This window comes from Ochotona curzoniae, unplaced genomic scaffold, assembly GCF_017591425.1.
Source record: "Ochotona curzoniae isolate NIBS_2020 unplaced genomic scaffold, NIBS_Ocur_1.0 contig_1482, whole genome shotgun sequence".
Taxonomy (NCBI): domain Eukaryota; kingdom Metazoa; phylum Chordata; class Mammalia; order Lagomorpha; family Ochotonidae; genus Ochotona; species Ochotona curzoniae.
Genome location: NW_024465100.1, coordinates 662,216 through 680,100, shown reverse-complemented (window position 1 = coordinate 680,100; position 17,885 = coordinate 662,216). Strand labels below are relative to the sequence as shown.

Here is a 17,885-nt window from a genome sequence, read left to right as displayed (position 1 = left end):
TTTCTCTTACAGCGTCTGAAGGCCAAGAACAGCACTGCTTGGGAGTTTAAGCTGCTTGAAAGAATTTTATTTTACAGGAAAAGAACTTGGGTTCTGGAGCAGGGCAGTCTCAAATACAAAATCTCTCTTTTTTCCTTTTGGCAAACTACAGGTTGTCTTTGAGCCTTAACTCCTGGCTTAATTCTGTGCTATAAGAATAATGACACGACTTGGTGGAGCTGTTAAGAGGATTAAACCAGACGATCCACACGGAGCACCCCGTGTCTACACAGTACTCTCAATAGACAGGATCTTGTGTGATGAAGAACAGACTTGTCTATCTAGAAAAGGGGCACCAATTTTCTTCACATGTGCTTTCAACACAAAAGCATTGAAGCAAAGTAAAAGATTCACAAAGTTGTATTCATTTGTTTGGGATTCTTCCCTGCCCTTCCCACATTTAACCTTGCTGGATCTAGTCCCTTCCAGCATACAGGTCTCTCTTGTAGCCCTGCTTCCTGCCCCATTCAACTTTTGTCTTCAGGTTTCTTCTCTTTGGGGTCTCGGGAGTTGAGTCTGTCCCCCACCCACAGGCTTGTGCACACATACACACCCCCATAGCTCATTCCCATCTTTACTTAGGGTCCTGCTCCTGCTTCTTTCTTCCCATTCTACCCAAACTTCTCTGAGAAGCTGTCCAACTTCTGTCACCTCTCCTCCTTTGCCTTCTATCCCAGCCATCCATGCCATTCCTTCTGTAAATCGATCTCATTGAAGTCACCTCTGCATTGTCCCTGCTGGCGAGCCCAAAGGATAATAATGTTTTGGTGCACAGGGCACTGCCTGACCATTCCAGCTCCATTCAGTCCCAGGATGCTGGGCCTCCCTCCTTTTTGAACACTCCACAGCCCTGCAACCTCCTGGTTAGTCCTGCTTTGTTTCCCACCTCTCTGCACTTCCTCCTCCATCAGACCTACAGCAGGAAGCATCGCCAGCGCCTTCACAAAGCCTTTCCTTGTTTCCACAACCTCACCAGCCGATGCAGGCTACCTTCACTCCACTGAGGCACAGACCTATTTTCAGGCCTCAGAACCACGGTCAGTGTCCTGCTGAGTTCTTCCTCCAGTGTGTGACCCGGACACCACACATTTAGTGTGTTTCACATGGAAACCCCCCAAGCAGAGTCTGTGCCCTAGCTCAGCAGATACTCAGGTCTCAGGACAGAGATCTGGAAGCAACCTTTATTTCTCTTGCCTCTCACCTAAACACATCCAAAGGGTTGCAAAGACCTGTAGACTCTGCCTTCTCAATGCTGCCTGAATCATTCCTCCTCCTGATGGCCCTGGCCTGACTCAAGTCACCACCACTGCTCCTTGACCTGCCATTCAGATGGCCCCAACTCCCTCACTTCCTCCTGCACCTTATCCTGCCAATCCTGTCCTTCATAGAGTCCTGAATTGGGCAGGTGACAGTGCTCAACTGGCTAGGTCTTCCACCTTTAAGCACCAGCATCCTATGTGGGTACCTGCTCCACTTCCCATCCAACTCCCTGCTTGTGGTCTGGAAAAGCAGTGGAGAAAGCACCAAAGTCTTAAGACCCTGCACCCATGTAGGAGACTCAGAAGAAGCTCCCGGCTCCTGCCTGTAGCAGAGTTCAGCTCCAGTCATTGCGGCCATCTGGGGAACAAAACAGCAGATGGAAGATCTTTTTCTGTCTCTCCTTCTCTCTGTAAAATCTACCTTTCCAATAAATATAAATAAATATTAAAAATCAAAAATGGCCCAGCACAATAACCCAGTGGCTAAATCCATGACTTGCATGGGTCAGCATTTGGGTGCTAGTTCATGTCCCAGTTGCTCCATTTCCCCATCCAGCTCCCTGCTTGTGGCCTTCGAAAGCAGCAGACGATGGTTCAAAGCCTTGGGACCCTGCACGTGCAGGAGCAACCCGAAGAAGCTCCTGGCTGCCGGCTTTTGATAGGCTCAGCTCTGCCCACTATGGCCACTGGGGAGCAAACCAGAAGACAGATCTTTCTCTCTATCCCCTTCTGTCTGTTTTTCTGCCTTCCCAATAAAAATGAAGAAATCTTAAAACAAAAACATCCAAGTCTTGGATACTATCCACGTTTTGTTAACATTTAAAATCCTTAACAGGATCTTGTGAGGCTCTGCCTGCTCAACTGAAAAAAATAATAGATGAGTGAGCAAATCAATGCTTCTGAAGAGACACTGCAGTTTATTATATTTCTTTACCCTAAGAGTTTGTTTTGCTAGTCTCACACTGGGGGTGGTTGGGGAATTTCCAGTTTTTAAAAGTATAAATAGCATTGCTAAGGGCATCTCTTTCTCTTTTTCCCCGCCCACTACTGGATTATTTCCTTGCGAGACTTTCTTAGGAACAGAATTATCCACGCAAAGGGTATGATTAAAGTTCTTATTACACATTTCTTGTTCCAGAAGGCACGAGACCCATGCTTAGTGTCACCGACAGCCACTCATGGGGGTCCAGCTCCTTCCAACATCTCAAGTTTAGTTAAAGTAGAACTTTGCCGGGCTTAAAAAATTTGCATTTCCAGGTTAATAATTTGCTATGTGCACAATCTCATATGTAGATCATCTAAATAAATTTTCAAACAGTTCTTTCAGTTTTATTCAGAGATTTTAGTTTCCTTCTGACCAACTCTTTAAAAACAAAATGAAAAAAGCCCCCACGCCTGCCTGTTGTGAGTGATACTCTGCAGATTTGTCATCTAACTCTCTCTCTGCTAGGTCCCTTCTGTGTGTGTCAGGTTTGGGGTGAGACCCAAGGTTTGGGTCCTTTCAGTTTCACCATCAACTCAGTGAAAACACCTGTGCAGTCTTAGGGCCTGGGGATCCCACTGGTGCGTGAACAGCCTGTTTCTGTATTGGAATTACTTGGTTTTCCAGTTCTGTTTCCAGCCTGACTTCCAGGCTTTCCGTCCATTCCCATGCTCACAGGCCGACTGAATTAGAGACTGTTAGGCAGACTAGAGTGCTAGCTCAGCAGAAAAGTCAGCTTGGCATTTTACCTAGGAACTAGGTGAGTACAGCTTAATATTTACGCCTTAGCCACCAAGACCCTACGGAAAAGGGGGTCAGACTGAGGGGAAAATGGGACTGCTGCATTTATGACAAAAACAAGTCAATCATTATACAAAGTGAAAGAACACAAATATCTATTTTCTCTTGTTTGTGGAAGTTAACAGGGACAGTATAAGAATGGTGTGGCTCTGCAATCACTGGGTATTTAGTTACAAATGTTGCTTCGCTACACCACGCAATGTAAATGACAGTATTCTCTTCTCTTCTGGAAGAAATGGGTGGGGAGAGAATTTGGAGGATTCTGGGGTACAAGTGGTGTTTTGTCCTGAATTTGGGTGTTGCTTAGGAGTGCGCTCAGAGGACAAAACAAAGCTCAGTTATCTGTACATCTCTTGGTCTGTATACTGTATTTTAACAAAAAGCTTAAATAGTAGCAATTTTAAAATGAAATCTATATTATTAAAAAGATTCATGGATTTCAAAGATTTTTGCACCAAAATAAAGATATCTGTACATTTTTAAAGAGAGGAGAATAAATCAGCTAGGAAAGCAATTATTTTAGTTGGATAGAAACAGTAAGACATACAAAGCAATGAGCTGTTAACAGATAGTAACATCAGTATGTATTTGTTAAAGGAAGTACTCTGTAGTTTGTTTTAACTGTGTCATTACAGCATCACTTGGTACGACAGAAGGATCTGTTACGCCACCATTTCATAAATGGGATAAGTGCTAAAAAATTAAATGACTTTCCCATAAGTAACTTCTCTCAGTGTCTCTCTGGTGCATGACACATGCTTTGTTGGCTTGTTCCAAGACACGGGGAGAGAAGGACGTGCCAAGGCTGTGTCCCCTGTCTGTGGTCCTGCCTGCTGGAAGCCCTCCTCTGCGACCCTAGCCTCCAATTCTCTGACTTCAATCTGCAACAGCTAATTGCCAGAGCCACCCAATCCAGCAAATCACTAACCACTGCCTCAAACAAATGGGAAAATCGGCTCAAGAGAGTGTATTCAAGACCAATATTTTTACTTTGAACGTTGAGAGGGAACTATAGTATAACTGAAGAATACAAGCAAAGCATATTTCCCAGGATTCTTTCCCAGGAAAGAAACTATTTCCTAAATCTCCCTTTAGTAATATTAAAGGTCTGCAGATTTCAGCATCCTCAAATCTCCATATAATTAGTAAACTCCCAATATATTTTTGCTAAGTTGAAGGAACTCTGAAACTATTTCTGTTACTTTTTCAGCATGACAGAGAGCACAACAAATCATACTGAAAATAACTTGGATTATTTTGTTCCTATAAAATAATGGGTATGTAACACCATTTTATCTAAATGTCATGTACTGGATAACTCTAAAAAGGAAACAGAAATGCTAACCTGTCTGCTCCTTCTTCCTGTAACGTCTGTTTATTTGAAAGGCAAAACGATCCAGAGAAAGAGAGAGATTGATTCATCCAGTGGTTTGTTCCTCAAACACCTGCAAAGCGACAGACTGGGCTAAGATTAAGTTCCCAGACTGGGCTGGGAACTCAATTTGGGTCTCTCATGTGGGTGGTAGTGATTCAATTACTTGAGCCATCATGTGTTGACTCCCATGGTGTACATGAGCAGAAAGCTGAAGCAGAAGTGGGGGTGGGACTCTAACCCAGACACTCCACCATGGGATGCGGGCACCCTAAGTAGCAGCTTCACTCACTGTACCACAACACTCAGCCCTATTCCTTTTTCATCATGTGCTTTTCAGTTTCAAACTAGCCAAGCCGTCAAACACTTCTCTGAGTTTAAGTCACCCCAGAACCATTTGATATAGCCACTATCTAGAAGCTTCAGGAACTAGGTAGGATTATTTGTCAAATTAGATCCCTTTACATTCATTCTGCAGTTTGCAAATGTTATAAATTTGTTATCCAGTGGGATCCTCTGACTGGGACACTGTTAAGAAAAGCCACCTCACACATCTTCAACTTGGAGGAATTCTGCTTAGACACCACACAGTTCTATCAACCACACTACTCTGGTGGATGGAAAAGGAGGCTTCTGCCTGCAAGGGGACAATACGGGTGAAGTCTGCCGAATATGGTGCTCAGAGAGGCTGCTGTATTCAAACCTTGGGCACACTCGAATTTTGCATGATTGTAACTGATGGAACCCAGCTTTCTCCTCTCTGCTGGAGAATGAATTATAAACAGTGAGGAGACTTCAGGTGAGGTCAGATGGACGGAAGATACCAACATCCTTTTGTAGTGTTGGGACAACCAGATACTTTGCTTTATTCTCACTCTGCCAGGACTACTTAGAAGCTTCTTCTGATTCTCTGTATGCAGGGAAGAACGATCAAGATGCAAGGAAAGGTAACAGGAAAACCATCAGGAAAGCCCAAGTTTTGCACACGTACAGGCCAAGGCAGGTTGAAGTTTTTACTCGCTGCCTCCAGGATGTTAAGACATTCTGCTTACTAGAGATTTCATGCTGTTTCAGAGCTGAAGTTGGGCCAAGCTGCTCAAGAGCCAGGGAACCTTAGGAGCCATGGTGAAAATCTCATTCTATGGATGAGGGAAGGAAGGCAAAGAAGTGATGTGATTTGTGACCTGCCAGCTAGAGGACCCAGGTCCCTGGGACTCTACACCAAACCACGAAACTGGCCAATGTCAAAGCCGAGAAATCGGCAAAAAAAAAAAAAAATAAATAAAATAAAATAAAAGATTTCAACCCAAACCTTGAGGCAAAAGTACCTTCAGCATCTGCTAGTTGCTACTTCATAAACTGTGACGGGCCTTCTTAGTTCTGTCCTCCAAACTTTACGGAAACACTGCCCTGTTTCATGAAAAATTTTCTTCTAGTCCGCACTGACTTGAAATGCGGTTGGTGCCTTAACTGGATTGCCCGTTGCCTGCAACCATCTGTATTTCTGCCCCTGTGCATCTATGTAATGGGGATGATGCTCAGTTCAGTGCTTCCAGCTCTGGCCTGGCTCTTGTTTCAGGCTGTTAACAGCCTAACAAGACAGGTTCCTGAGCGTCTATTTCCAGATCCTGCGAGGATTATTACTTTGGTCCCGTGGGTCCCGTTCCAGATGTACCTGTCTCTCCTTAGCATTACAGCAGCGATGCTCTGACAGCTTTCCTGTTTTCAGTGATCCAACAAATCCACATGAGGTTTGAAAGGCAAATGTGTATTCCAAAAGGAAAGCTCCAATTATACCCTCCCAATCAAAACTTTCCAGTATTTTCCCATTAATTGCAAAAATAAAAACCAAACATCTTTATCTGGGCTTTCAAGGGATTCTAGAGCTGGGCCTAATTCAAATTTTTTTATTGAGTGCCACTTGGATGCCATATCCTGTGCTAGGTCTTAGAGCCAAGGCAGCTTAACAGGACACAGTCCCTGCCCACAATGAACGCCCTACTTTGGGAACGTAGAGAAGGGCATGATACAGAATAGAAAAGAATCTCATAGAACACTGCGTGTGTGTGGCCATGACAGAGTAGAACATGCTCTGGGACTAAAGCAGCTAACCTTGACGGAGGGTAAACAGGTGAGCGATGAAAGCAACGGTGGCAGGGAAGACAGACCAGGAACTTTTCCAGGAGAAAGTTGAAATATGAGGGTAGGGCCTGAGGAGGGGTGGGAGATACAGTGAGTGGCTTTGGTCCTCAAGTCCTCCTTTACCTACTCTTTAAATCCTCCCCGACATCCCTCTCATTCATCCTCCCATCTCTTCCAAGCCCAGCTCCATGACTTGACCCTTGAACCCTGTTGGATAATACAGCTTTAGAAATACCTTCTCTTTGTCCTGAACTCTGGCCTGCAGTGGCTTGGTACACACTTCTATAACTACCAATTCCCATGTGTCCATGGCCTGGGTGCCTGGACCAGCGCATCTGTCTGAGCCTGCTCTCCCACCTCCTGGTTCTTCTGCTCATTATGGGGGCTCCCCTGTCATCTGAATATAGTAGGCTAATGCTGTGCCAATGCCCTCCCAGAAGTAAGCCTATTTAACTCGATTCACCCTTCATGTTCCTGACAAATTCCATGCCTGCTCCCATGAGGCCCACCTTCCTCAACTCTCCCTCGTGCAGCTTTCTTTGTGGGCCAGTGCAATGCTGCTCTGTAATCGGAGAGCAGGTTTCTTGAAAACAAGGCCCTTTTCCTTTCGAGTCTACCCAAGCCGAGATTTGACAAAGCGGCAAGTTGATAGCTCTGAGTCACCTGGTTTCACAAGTCATGTGGAGAGGCCACAGAGGAGGAAACAAACAGCAAATAGAAAGGAGTACCTGAGATATGACGGCGGGGAAATTTACCAACTCTTAGGAGGAAAGCTTGCCCAGGGCCTGAGTCAAATCAGGTCCAAACACAGCCTGCCTGTTCCTCTGCTTGACATGGACAGTTTCACTGGAACATGTGTAGTTGGTTTGTTTTTTTTCCCCTCCCAGATCTGTAACTTTCTCTTTTTGAAAAGAATATCACCAAGTTTCCACTGAAACAGAAAAGGGAAGTATTCTGCACTGAACCCAAAGGAAACATTTACAGTTTTATTTATTTAGAGGGTTGTCATAGAAGACTGCAGAAAGAACCAGCGACTGGAGGGCCCCCATCGGTTAGGGTTTGTTTTGTGCCTCTTATAAAGGGGTAAAAATCACCTGCTTTCAGAGATAGGAACTTTTACATTTCAGTAACATGTGTGCTGGGGGTGTGGGGGAACTTCCCTTTTAGCATTTCTTCATCTCAACCGTTGGCTGCTGCAATTGGGAGCAGCAGGAGGGAGGCGCAGCTCTGATGCCTTATCTCATCCTGCCAATGGCCATTGCCTCAGGCTGGTAGGTTGATTAACTCCTGGTGGGCCTCCAGGAGGAGGCAAGTCTCGTACCTGGGGAACACTTCTGGCCTTAGCCAAGAAGGAAAGGGACTCTTGCAGGTGAGCCCAAAGAGACTCCACAGGACAAGCGCCTTCCGGCACGCCCTTAACTATGGCCTCAAGATGCACAAATCTAAGACCCAGATTTGCCCAAGTTCTGTGTTGTCCCAGACAGCCATCTTTTAAACATCCTCAAGGCTGGAGAAATGACCCAGGATATCAGAAGGCAGCAAAAACACCGTTGCAGGCAGAAATGCTTGCTTCTGAACTAAATCCCCTAATGCAGTTGCCCTGATTTTGATAAATCTTTCCAAGTAAGGTGAGCCTAAGGAAGGTTTCATTTGTATTTCCGGGGACTTCTCCAAGTTCCCAGATGCACTGCTTCCCAAAGTCAGTTTTCCCCAGAGAAATCACCTGGAGACTCTGGGTCTAGGACTCCGGGGGCCTTGGCTCCTCGGAGCTCCTCGTGTCCCGTCTGTATCTCTATGGTTCTGTTCGGCTTTGCTTTCTCCCCAAGCAACGCTCATCCCCCTGCCTCCTGGGTTTCTGGGTTTATTGAAGCATCCATGACCCACACTCACTCCCACACCTTTCACTGAAAAATCTGCAGTCAGGGGCAAGGTAGTGGAAGGGTTCCAAATGCCATTTTCTTCCTCATTTGGTGGCACAACTGGATCCCTTAAGTCCTAGGTCAGAAGTCCTCTCCTCATCTTAAGTTTCCCAACCTTGACTCTGAAAATTCTTCTTTTCTCCTCAAACTGGGCTACATCAGCGAGATACATCTCTTGCTAAGCCACCTTTGCGCTTGAGCTGATGGTTTGGGCAGCGTGTCAATCACAGAACAGAGTTCGCCAGCTGAGTGCATGTCAGGGTCCAATGCCTACCTGAATGAGGAGACCGGTAGCGGAAGTCCTCTTTGGTCAGCAACAGCAGAGCTTTGCCATTCATTTCAAACGTGTTGCTGTCAATTGGTCTTAAGGAAAACTCATTTTCAGCCCATTTGAGCCACTGGGCTACGTCGTCCCTGCTCCAGTACACCGGCTGCAAGCCTGTGGGAGGGAGAGAGAAAGCCTTGTCAGACAGCTGGCACAAAGGGGAACATTTCTGAATGGTTAACAACATTAAGTCCCCGGGTTCCAGAGCTGTTCCATTCAAGTCTCCAAGTCCCAAGTCAAAGCTGCACCTTTGTGGAGAGTGAAAGTGTGCCACCACATTCACTTTCTGCCCACAGGCAAAATAAGTGTTTAAGGGATGGAGGGTCTCCGAAGACTTGCTGAGGGGAGGGGCTCGGGCACCTCGGAATTTGTGCCACGTTTCCATGGGTTCTGGAAGGATCTCAGAGCTGATCTGATTGCAGCCCAGCGTCCTTCGGAAATGAGAATATTCCAGAGTCAGCCTTGACCTCCCAGGGCTGCCAAATAATGAAATGGTCCCTGCAACTTCTTCCAGGAAGAGCAATGCACTTTGTCTCTGGGAAAGCAGCAGGCTGGCCCTGGGAACGAGAGGGCGAGGGAAGGATACAGGGCCTTTCGCCTTTTCATTTTGCTTGCTGATGGCAGAACTTCCCAACCTGCCTGAGACTTGGCCGCCTGGGGAAGTCTGGGTCAGACACGGATAGGTGGATCTCCAGGAACCTGATGGTGACTTCATATTTTTATATCGCTTTGCTGCTGTGGGCAATCTTTGATATATGACTCAAGTGGTTAGAATAGTGATTCTCAATATGATTCTGGGACCCATGGAGGGTTCCCAAGACTTTTGTAGGGTGTGTATGAAGTAAAAACTCTTTTCATGATACTAAGATATTATTTGCATTTTTCAGTCTCATTCTTACTTGGGTATACAGTGGAATTTTCTAGAGGCTACGTGACATAATATTGCAATAGATTACATCGATAGATAAGAGAATCTAGTCATCTCCCATTAAACAGACATTAAAGAGACTTTTAAAAATGTTGAACAATATTACTCTTCCTATTTAGGGCTGAGAAAAAATTTCAGGTCTCTATATTAACAATATACTTGGTTGGTGACAATCCTCAGATTTAATTTATAACATGATAAATGTGTGCTGACATAACGCACATGAGCAAAAAGTCTATGAGTCTTAAACTATCTCTAGGGACTGAAACAAGTTCTGAGATGAAAAGTTTAAGAACTGCAGGGTCAGAAAAAGCTAGAAGCTCAACAGAGCTTCACTCTGTCAAATCACCATGGGGTCAATCAGCCGCTCACACAGACTGCAAAGGAATCACTATTTGCTCCGAGCAGCTTGCTAGGACGACTCCATAAGTGTTGCAAATTGTTCTTTCCTTCAATCGTGGGAAGAATCACCTTTTACCTTGAAACCAGGCATGACAAAGACCTATCTGGTTTATTGGGTGGGCTGCCTTTCTTCTTTGCTGCAGTGGGGAGTCAGTGCCTTGGATCTCCTGGAGAATATCTGTGGGCAGAGTGGCTGGGTCCGCCTTCCAAGGGCCTCCTTCGTAAAGCACAGTTTTAAAGAATGGTAGTTGGCTTCCCTGAGCCCTGTGGAAGTCTCCTCAGGGCTAGCCCACCTTGCAGCACACTAACAAAGGACTACTGGGCACTGGAATAACTACAGAGGGACATCTGAGAATTTTTCCTCGGGTTTTAATCATTTATTTTGCACAAGGAAGAAGTTGCATTCTAGGCTAATAGTTAGTTTTATATGCCTGCCCTATGGTCTTTGGAATACAATGCAGGCTTTAGAGTCTTGTTTTGGATTCTTGATGGGGACAGAAATTCACACTGATTCCACCAGGTCTAGGCAGGCAGGAGGGATCCCAGCCGTCCCCAATGATCTTGCTAATGCACATTCCAGTAAGGTGGCAGTGATGAGGAGGGTGGCTGAACTTCCTGCCTCCGAGGGTGCCTCCCTGACATTAGGAAGAACAGGGGATTCATCATCAGGGAGGCTGGTGAGGACTCAGTCCCTGGGGGTAAACGCAAGATTCCAGCGAGGAGTGGCCAGGAAAGCACCGGGTGGGCTGAAGGTCAAGGGGCAGGAGGCGCTCAGCGGGGAAACAAAGTATAGGGGGGCTTCAGGGAGGTGAAGACACCAAACAAATACAGAACCGAATCCTGCCAGGCAGGGGAACTGAGAGTAAAATGCTGAAGTTTGCGCAGAGGACACGCTGAAACGGAGGGAGGCGGCTGAGCAGGGGGCGGGGGACGCAGTAGTAATTTAAGTCTCTTTATATTCTATGGAAGAAAATACTCATGAGTAATCTTTTCCCTAAATACAAGAGTCACAGACTCCAAACAGCTCTGCCGGTTAAGGAGGACAGTTTCTCTTTTCACTTCCCATTAATCTCTCCCACAGCCCAACCCCCAAAGCAACCCGGACCACAGCTCGGAAACCCCCTGGCCAGGGACCCTGGCCAATGCTCAGGCTCCCGTACCAAAGAACCCAGCAAGCCACAGGGAATACCCAGGCAGCCCCAGCCCCGTGAACAAAGTGATCCCGATGGAGCACGCCACCTGCCCTAGGTCTCTAAATAAACTGATCAGTCACCTCTCCTCCATTAGCATAAAGAGAGAGAGGGGACAGTTCAGTGAGCCAGAGAGAAGCTTGATAGTCCTAGGTGTTCAACATCAAGTTGCCTGGCTATTTCCCATTTAATTCAATGGAATAAAGGTCATGCTGTAGGATGTGCTTTGCAATTCCAATGGAGGCAAGGGAAGCCCCTTACCCTGCCATGTAAGGGCGCTAAGGCCTTGTGGGTTACAGCATCTCAAGAGCGAGCCTTGTACCCTGGTCTAATCAGGACAGTTTCATTGATTCAATAATCACTTTTAAAGTACTTCTATGTATGTGGGACTGTTCCAAGCACTTCATGCATGCCAGTGTGCTCAGCTGCAGGCTCACACACCTGCCTAGGAAATGGAAGTTCAGATTAGGAAAGTGAGGCCCAGCTCGTACAAGGGATTCGCGTGGGGTTGCGTGGCCCTGGTAACAAGAGCACATGCAAACCCAGGCGCTCCGCCTGCAGAGCCTGGGTGCTGATCCCTGACACTCTGCTTACTCACACATCTCCCATCTAGGTTCAGAACTAACACTGCTTTTCAACACCTATTAGAGCTTCAAAAACGGCTGGGTGAGCTCACTCCTCCCCAACCACGACTTAGATCCTTGCAAGTTTTTTTTTTTTCCAAGTTATCCACAGACTAAAAATATACCCCCCCCCCAAAGTCTGTAGATCCCAGAAGAAATAGATTTATAAATGGGAAGAGGAGGGAGGAGTAGGTGGCACTCTGCTTTTAGCGCATCCGGGAATAAAGCATGAGTGCATGGACTATGTGTTCATTAGCTCACTGGTACTTGAACTTGACACTCTGCAGGGTTCACAGCTGCTAATGGGCCAGCAGGTGCATGGACAAGATGAGAAAGGAACACATAAATTCGTTTGTAGCTAACTCTTGCAATCATAATCAGCATAGTTGATGAATATAGATATTAAATGATTATTAGGTCTAAGAATCAGGGGAGACGGGGAGAGAAAGCAAATTTTGCATCTCTTGGCAGTACATGGCAAATGGAAATCAAAGATGTTGATTTTGCTACAGAAAAGATGCGAAATCCATGCCTATTTGTTTAATGAATTTCTGTGAACTTTTTGACAACCAGAGCTCATGGCAGCCATTGAATAAGATAAGCATTTCTAATGCCAGTGAGTTTCAGAGAACATCAAAGACTTGCACAGAGGCCACGATGATTGCTGTGACGATTCTCACTAAGAATTCCACTGCACTTTCCCCCCAAACTCGTCAAGGACATGGTGTCATGCCCTCCAGCGACATGCTCTGGTCTTGACATTTTCTGCTAATCTTTCTCCAATTTCATGTGTAGAGGGGCCATGTTCATCCTCATTTCAGACTCCCCGAGAAATGCGTAAGCTGACAACGGAAGTCCGGAGGCTGGATTTCATTCCTAGACCTGCCACTAATTACCGCGTGACTCAGGGTGGGCCGCTGAGCTCAATGACTCCATCCAAAAAGCGAGGATGCAGAGTATGTGACATCCATCCCCTTCAGGACTGTACAGTCAACAGGCTGCCATTTGAATTGAATCCTAAAAGCCTAAGAATACGAACAGCCAGGACCTTTTGCTATAGAATTACTCCATCCTTAAGGCCATGATCCTGGGATTTTGTAACTTCCTAAAGCAGGGGTGGTGGAAGCTTGGCCCTGCCAAGGGCCATTGGAGTATTTATAACATCATTCGTGGGTTATACAGAATTAACAACTGAAAAATTAGCCTGCTATCGATTTATTGAATTTCGAGTCTCACCTGTGGTTGTTTTGGCAAGGCCAGACCAAAGGAGTTCACAGACCTTATAAGGCCCATGGACTAGCTGTCCTCCACCCCCGTCCTAAGGGATCTTCTGATTCAAGGGTGATGGATAAATGCTTGAGCACGTTTCATTATATTCCAACTCTTGGGTAAGGATATGGCAACAATAAACATAACAGTTCACACATGTACAGTACTTTGGAGCTGATAAAGTACTTTCCTGTGTACTATATCTCAGGTAATTCTCACAAAGCCTCATAAAGTTGGTTGTATTTCGTTCAGTGTATTGGATAAGGAACCACAGGGTGCAGTCATTCAATGATTTTCTTGGTTTGAATAGGAAGTACTGCTGAAGTGTTCTTTCACTGAAATGAGCTCCAGCTCTGTGTAGACATGGATTTGCTCCAGATTTATGCTATGTAAAAGATGTGGGACACTCTACAGGTAGCCTAGTCCAACCCTGCCCCATTCTATCCGAAATGTAAGCGACCGCACCATAAGCTCAGACGCTCCCCAATATGTCTTACTGTCCCTGCCTTGATTCGATGACACCGTTTCACGAGCGTTGGCCTAGAGGGGAGTTATGACTTCCTTGCTTGGTCACCTTGCCTCAGATTACATGTCCTAAATTGGTCCCAGCATAATCCCCTCATTGTCCTTTGTAGGCCCCCACCAACCCGCTGCCTCCTCCGGAGATCCTGTTTGACACTCACTCCCAAGCACAGCCCCAGGAATAGGACCAGCACCTTCCTTCCTCTGGACAATATAGGTCTAATGACAACAGCAGCCACCAACTACTGAGCACCTATCTCAGGTCACTACAGCGATGACTACTCTCGTTTCACAGACGAGGAACCTACAGCACCCAGAAGCGGAAGAGCCAAGATCACCAACTCTACAGACTCAACTCCGAACAAGTCCGATGTTGGTTCTCAAGTCCTGCCCTGATCATAATGGCCCTGCAAGCACTAGCAAGCATACAAGGCATCGTTCTAGATGCTTCGTACCGTAACTCCCTTTAATCACCACTGCCATAAGGAATAGGAATGACCCCATTCTCCTTTACAGAGGAGGAAACCGGAGCAGAGAGGAGTGCACGGACTCAGCCACAATCACATGGTTTGGAAATGGAATGCCAACATTTGAATCCAGATGGCCCCAACTCTGTGTCATGCACCACCTTGGTCTAAGCTAATTTGGCAGAACACCAATTCAATGCATGATTTAATTTAAAACAAAAGAAGTGGCACCGTAGTTAAGCATGTGGGCCTCAAGCACCAGCATGGTGACTTTTTGCAAGTTACTAACTTGGTCTTACTTGCCTCAACTGAAAAGTGAGGACAAGTTCCAACCCGCAGCTGAATCACAGATGATATGTTTATCAAATTTTCAATACAGTAAAATTTACAAATGATGGTGATATGCAACACGTAGACCCATCTATGTCACAGAGCACAGAATTTGTAAAAATTAACCCTTGCTTTCTACCATTGCTATTACCATGATCAACTGTTTAATTTCATCCTGACTTGAATATGATGCTTAGAAGTAATATAAAGAATGTTTGTTAGGACCTGGCATGGTAGCCCAGCGGCTGAAGTTCTCGCCTTGCATGCATCAGGATCCCATATGGGTGCCGGTTAGTATCCCAGCAGCCCCACTTTCCATCCAGCTCCCTGCTTGTGGCCTGGGAAAGCAGTCGAGGACAGCCCAAAGCCTTGGGACACTGCACCCACAGGGGAGACATGGAAGAAACTCCTGGCTCCTGGTTTCTGATGTGATCAGATCAGCTCAGCTATGGCCATTGTAGTCATTTTCTCTTTGTTTCTCCTCTCCCTTTAAATTTGATTTTCCAATAAAAATAAATAAATATTCTTAAAAAGAATGCGAACCAATATTAGATTTCATCTTATTTAAAAGATGCTTATTTGTTTTCATTTATTTGAACGACAAGAGGGACAGAGAGAGCACGTGAGATCTTTCACCTGCTAGTTCATTCTCCAAATGCTTGAGATAGGGCTGGATCAGGTTGAATCCAGGAGCCAGGAGCCACAGAGGTCACTCATCTGGACACCACACATCTAAGCCATGATCTGCTGCCCACAAGGATGCACTAGCAGGCAGCCGAGCAAGTGGGACTTGAGCCAACACTCTGACAGGGGAGGCAGGTGTTGCAAGCGGTGGCTTAACTGACTCTGCCACAACACCTGCCCATCGTTTCAGTCTGCTGCAGGATCTCTAAAGCTTCTGTTTCAGTGTCATCTGCATTCCTGACTTCTGCGTCATCTCCAGCTTTGATAAGCATTTTGCAACTCAACTGGACACTCACAAAACGCTGACCAAATGCGGCTGAGTTGGGAACAACCGGAGACAAGTGCTTCCTTCCAGCTGGATGCCAACCAAGTGATGGGCTTTTGGAAAGTGTTCATACTCTGCTATTTGTACCATATTTTTGAGGTCCACCTGAAAAAGTTCTATTAAGAAGTCAGTGAAATGCCTCCCCGATGTCCAGGAATACAGGAACCGCAACACCTAAGGCAGCCTTGGCGAAGACAGTGAGCAGAAGGAGCAGGGAGTAGGCTCCAAAGGGCGAACTCCCACACGCTGCTCACATGTATGTCTGACCATCCGTTCTGAATTTCTTCTAGAAGTTCTAGCAGGTTAGCTTTTCCACTCTGTGCACACGGATCTCCCTCTCCTCCTGATACAAGGCACACAGCAGCTCAGGTTCTGTCTCTTCGTACATTTTCCACTTTTCATTCCCTTGGAGGTCACTGGAAGTGGCCTATGTTTGATCCCCGTGAATTCTCTACTCTGTGATATCTGCCTAAGGGCACGAAGCTACCTGGGGCAATTGAGATTTGCTTTCACGATCAATTCACCCATCCTGGGCTTGTATTACATCGTGCCAGTGTGCGCACTGCTTGTTTCAGTCCATCAATCACTGTTTGCCAAGGAGGAGTGGGAAGAGAGAAGTTGAATAGTTTTGTTTTTTTCTTTGCTGTTGGTAAGGTTCCCCCATCCGATTCAATCAGCAAGCCCCATACCAACTGCCCCACTCAACAATTACTGTTCAGCATCATGCATAATTTTTAGTTCATTTTGTTTTAACAGTCTAGCTCTATGAACTCTGTATATCTCTTCCTAGTAGGTTGTTCTTTCATCCACCATATACATCTTTTTTTAAAATAAAGTTTTCAGCTCATCAGACCTGTACCAAACAGCAAGAAGGTCGATTGGTATGATCGTTCTGGCCCAAAGCCTTGGGACCCTGCACCCGCCTGGGAGACCCGGAAGAGGCTCTGGACTCCTGGTTTTGGACTGGCTCTGCTTCAGTTGTTGCGGCCGCTTGGGAAGTAAATCAGCAGATGGAAGATCTTCCTCTCTCTCTCTTCCTCTCTGTATATCTGACTGTCCAATGAAAATAAATCTTTAAAAAAAGTTCTGTACCAATAAAGGATAAAGAACATCTATTCACATTTTTATCTGTTCATGTTTTTTAAAAAATTATTTATTTTTATTGCAACATAAGATATAAAGAGAGGAGGACAGAGAGGAAGATCTTCTGTCTGCTAATTCACTCCCCAAGTGACCACAACAGCCGGTGCTGCGCTGATTCAGAAACCAGGAGCCAGGAACTTCCTCTAGTTCTCCCACATGGGTGCAGAGTCCCAAGGCTTTGGGCCGTCCTCGACTGCTTTCCCATGCCACAAGCAGGGAGCTGGATGGGAAGTGGAGCCACCGGGATCAGAACTGGTGCCCATACAGGGATCCTGGTGTGTTTAAGGTGAGGACTTCAGCCGCTAGGCTACCATGCTGGGCCCTAATCCATGCATATTTAAACTAAAAAAAATTACACATATATAATAATCTAAAACAGTACGTGGAAAAATACAATAATAAAATAAACAGCAAATGACTCAAAAGCAGCTAAAGGTGATTTTCACCATTTGTATTTTTTCCTCCATTCTCATTGTGAAAATAATCAATAATTGAGCTATCAGAGAAGAAATATCTCCAATAAACCTCTTCAGATCCTTTGGCTGTCCTCGTTTCCTCATGCCAGTAAATCAACTGTACTTGGTTAGATCAGAAAACTTGATTTTCCAGAGTGCTCTGACTACTGAGCTGAGCTTTATCACCGCAGATCATGGGGTCAAAGGGAATTTCCCCACAAATCTTACTATTTTGCCGTTTGTGTGTCTAGGAATCATGTCTAACCATGCCTTCGTTTCCTGTCCCCAACCCGAAGAGATGTTTTCATTCTCTGTTTAAGTTCACCTCATTTCATGACAATTTCATGACAATTGACTGTGACAATCAATTTCTTCTGATTAGATTTGGGTCCCCACGAGCCGAATCCCTCAGGGCCTCTTTTACCTCTGGGCAGTAAAACTGCTCATCGCCACCTATGCCCATTCAGACTTCAACTGTGCATGCAATAGTGGTCAGCAGCCCCCCGGAGTGTGGGATGCAGCACAGACACCCTCCGACTAAGTAGTTCACCGCTGGAGCAGGACCAGCCCTGCAGCCAGCAAGCGGCCCACTCTCCCTGCTGACTCCAGCATCGTGACCTGCTCAGCTGTGGATCTGACAGTACACTTCAGATTTGTTCCTCCGAAGTTGTGACCCATTTCCCACCCACACCATCCTGGTTTCTAGCC

The 17,885-nt window shown here is 45.9% G+C and overlaps 1 protein-coding gene across 2 annotated transcripts in view; it reads right to left on the bottom strand.

Moving 5' to 3' along the window:
* The window catches only part of ETV6 (ETS variant transcription factor 6), a 233,133-nt gene that overhangs the window by 38,329 nt on the left and 176,919 nt on the right, over positions 1 to 17,885 (bottom strand). For both annotated transcript variants that reach the window (XM_040966920.1, XM_040966930.1), the window contains exon 3: positions 8,789 to 8,953. In XM_040966920.1, the coding sequence (XP_040822854.1) occupies positions 8,789 to 8,953 (165 nt within the window). The remainder of the gene's footprint in view (positions 1 to 8,788; positions 8,954 to 17,885) is intronic.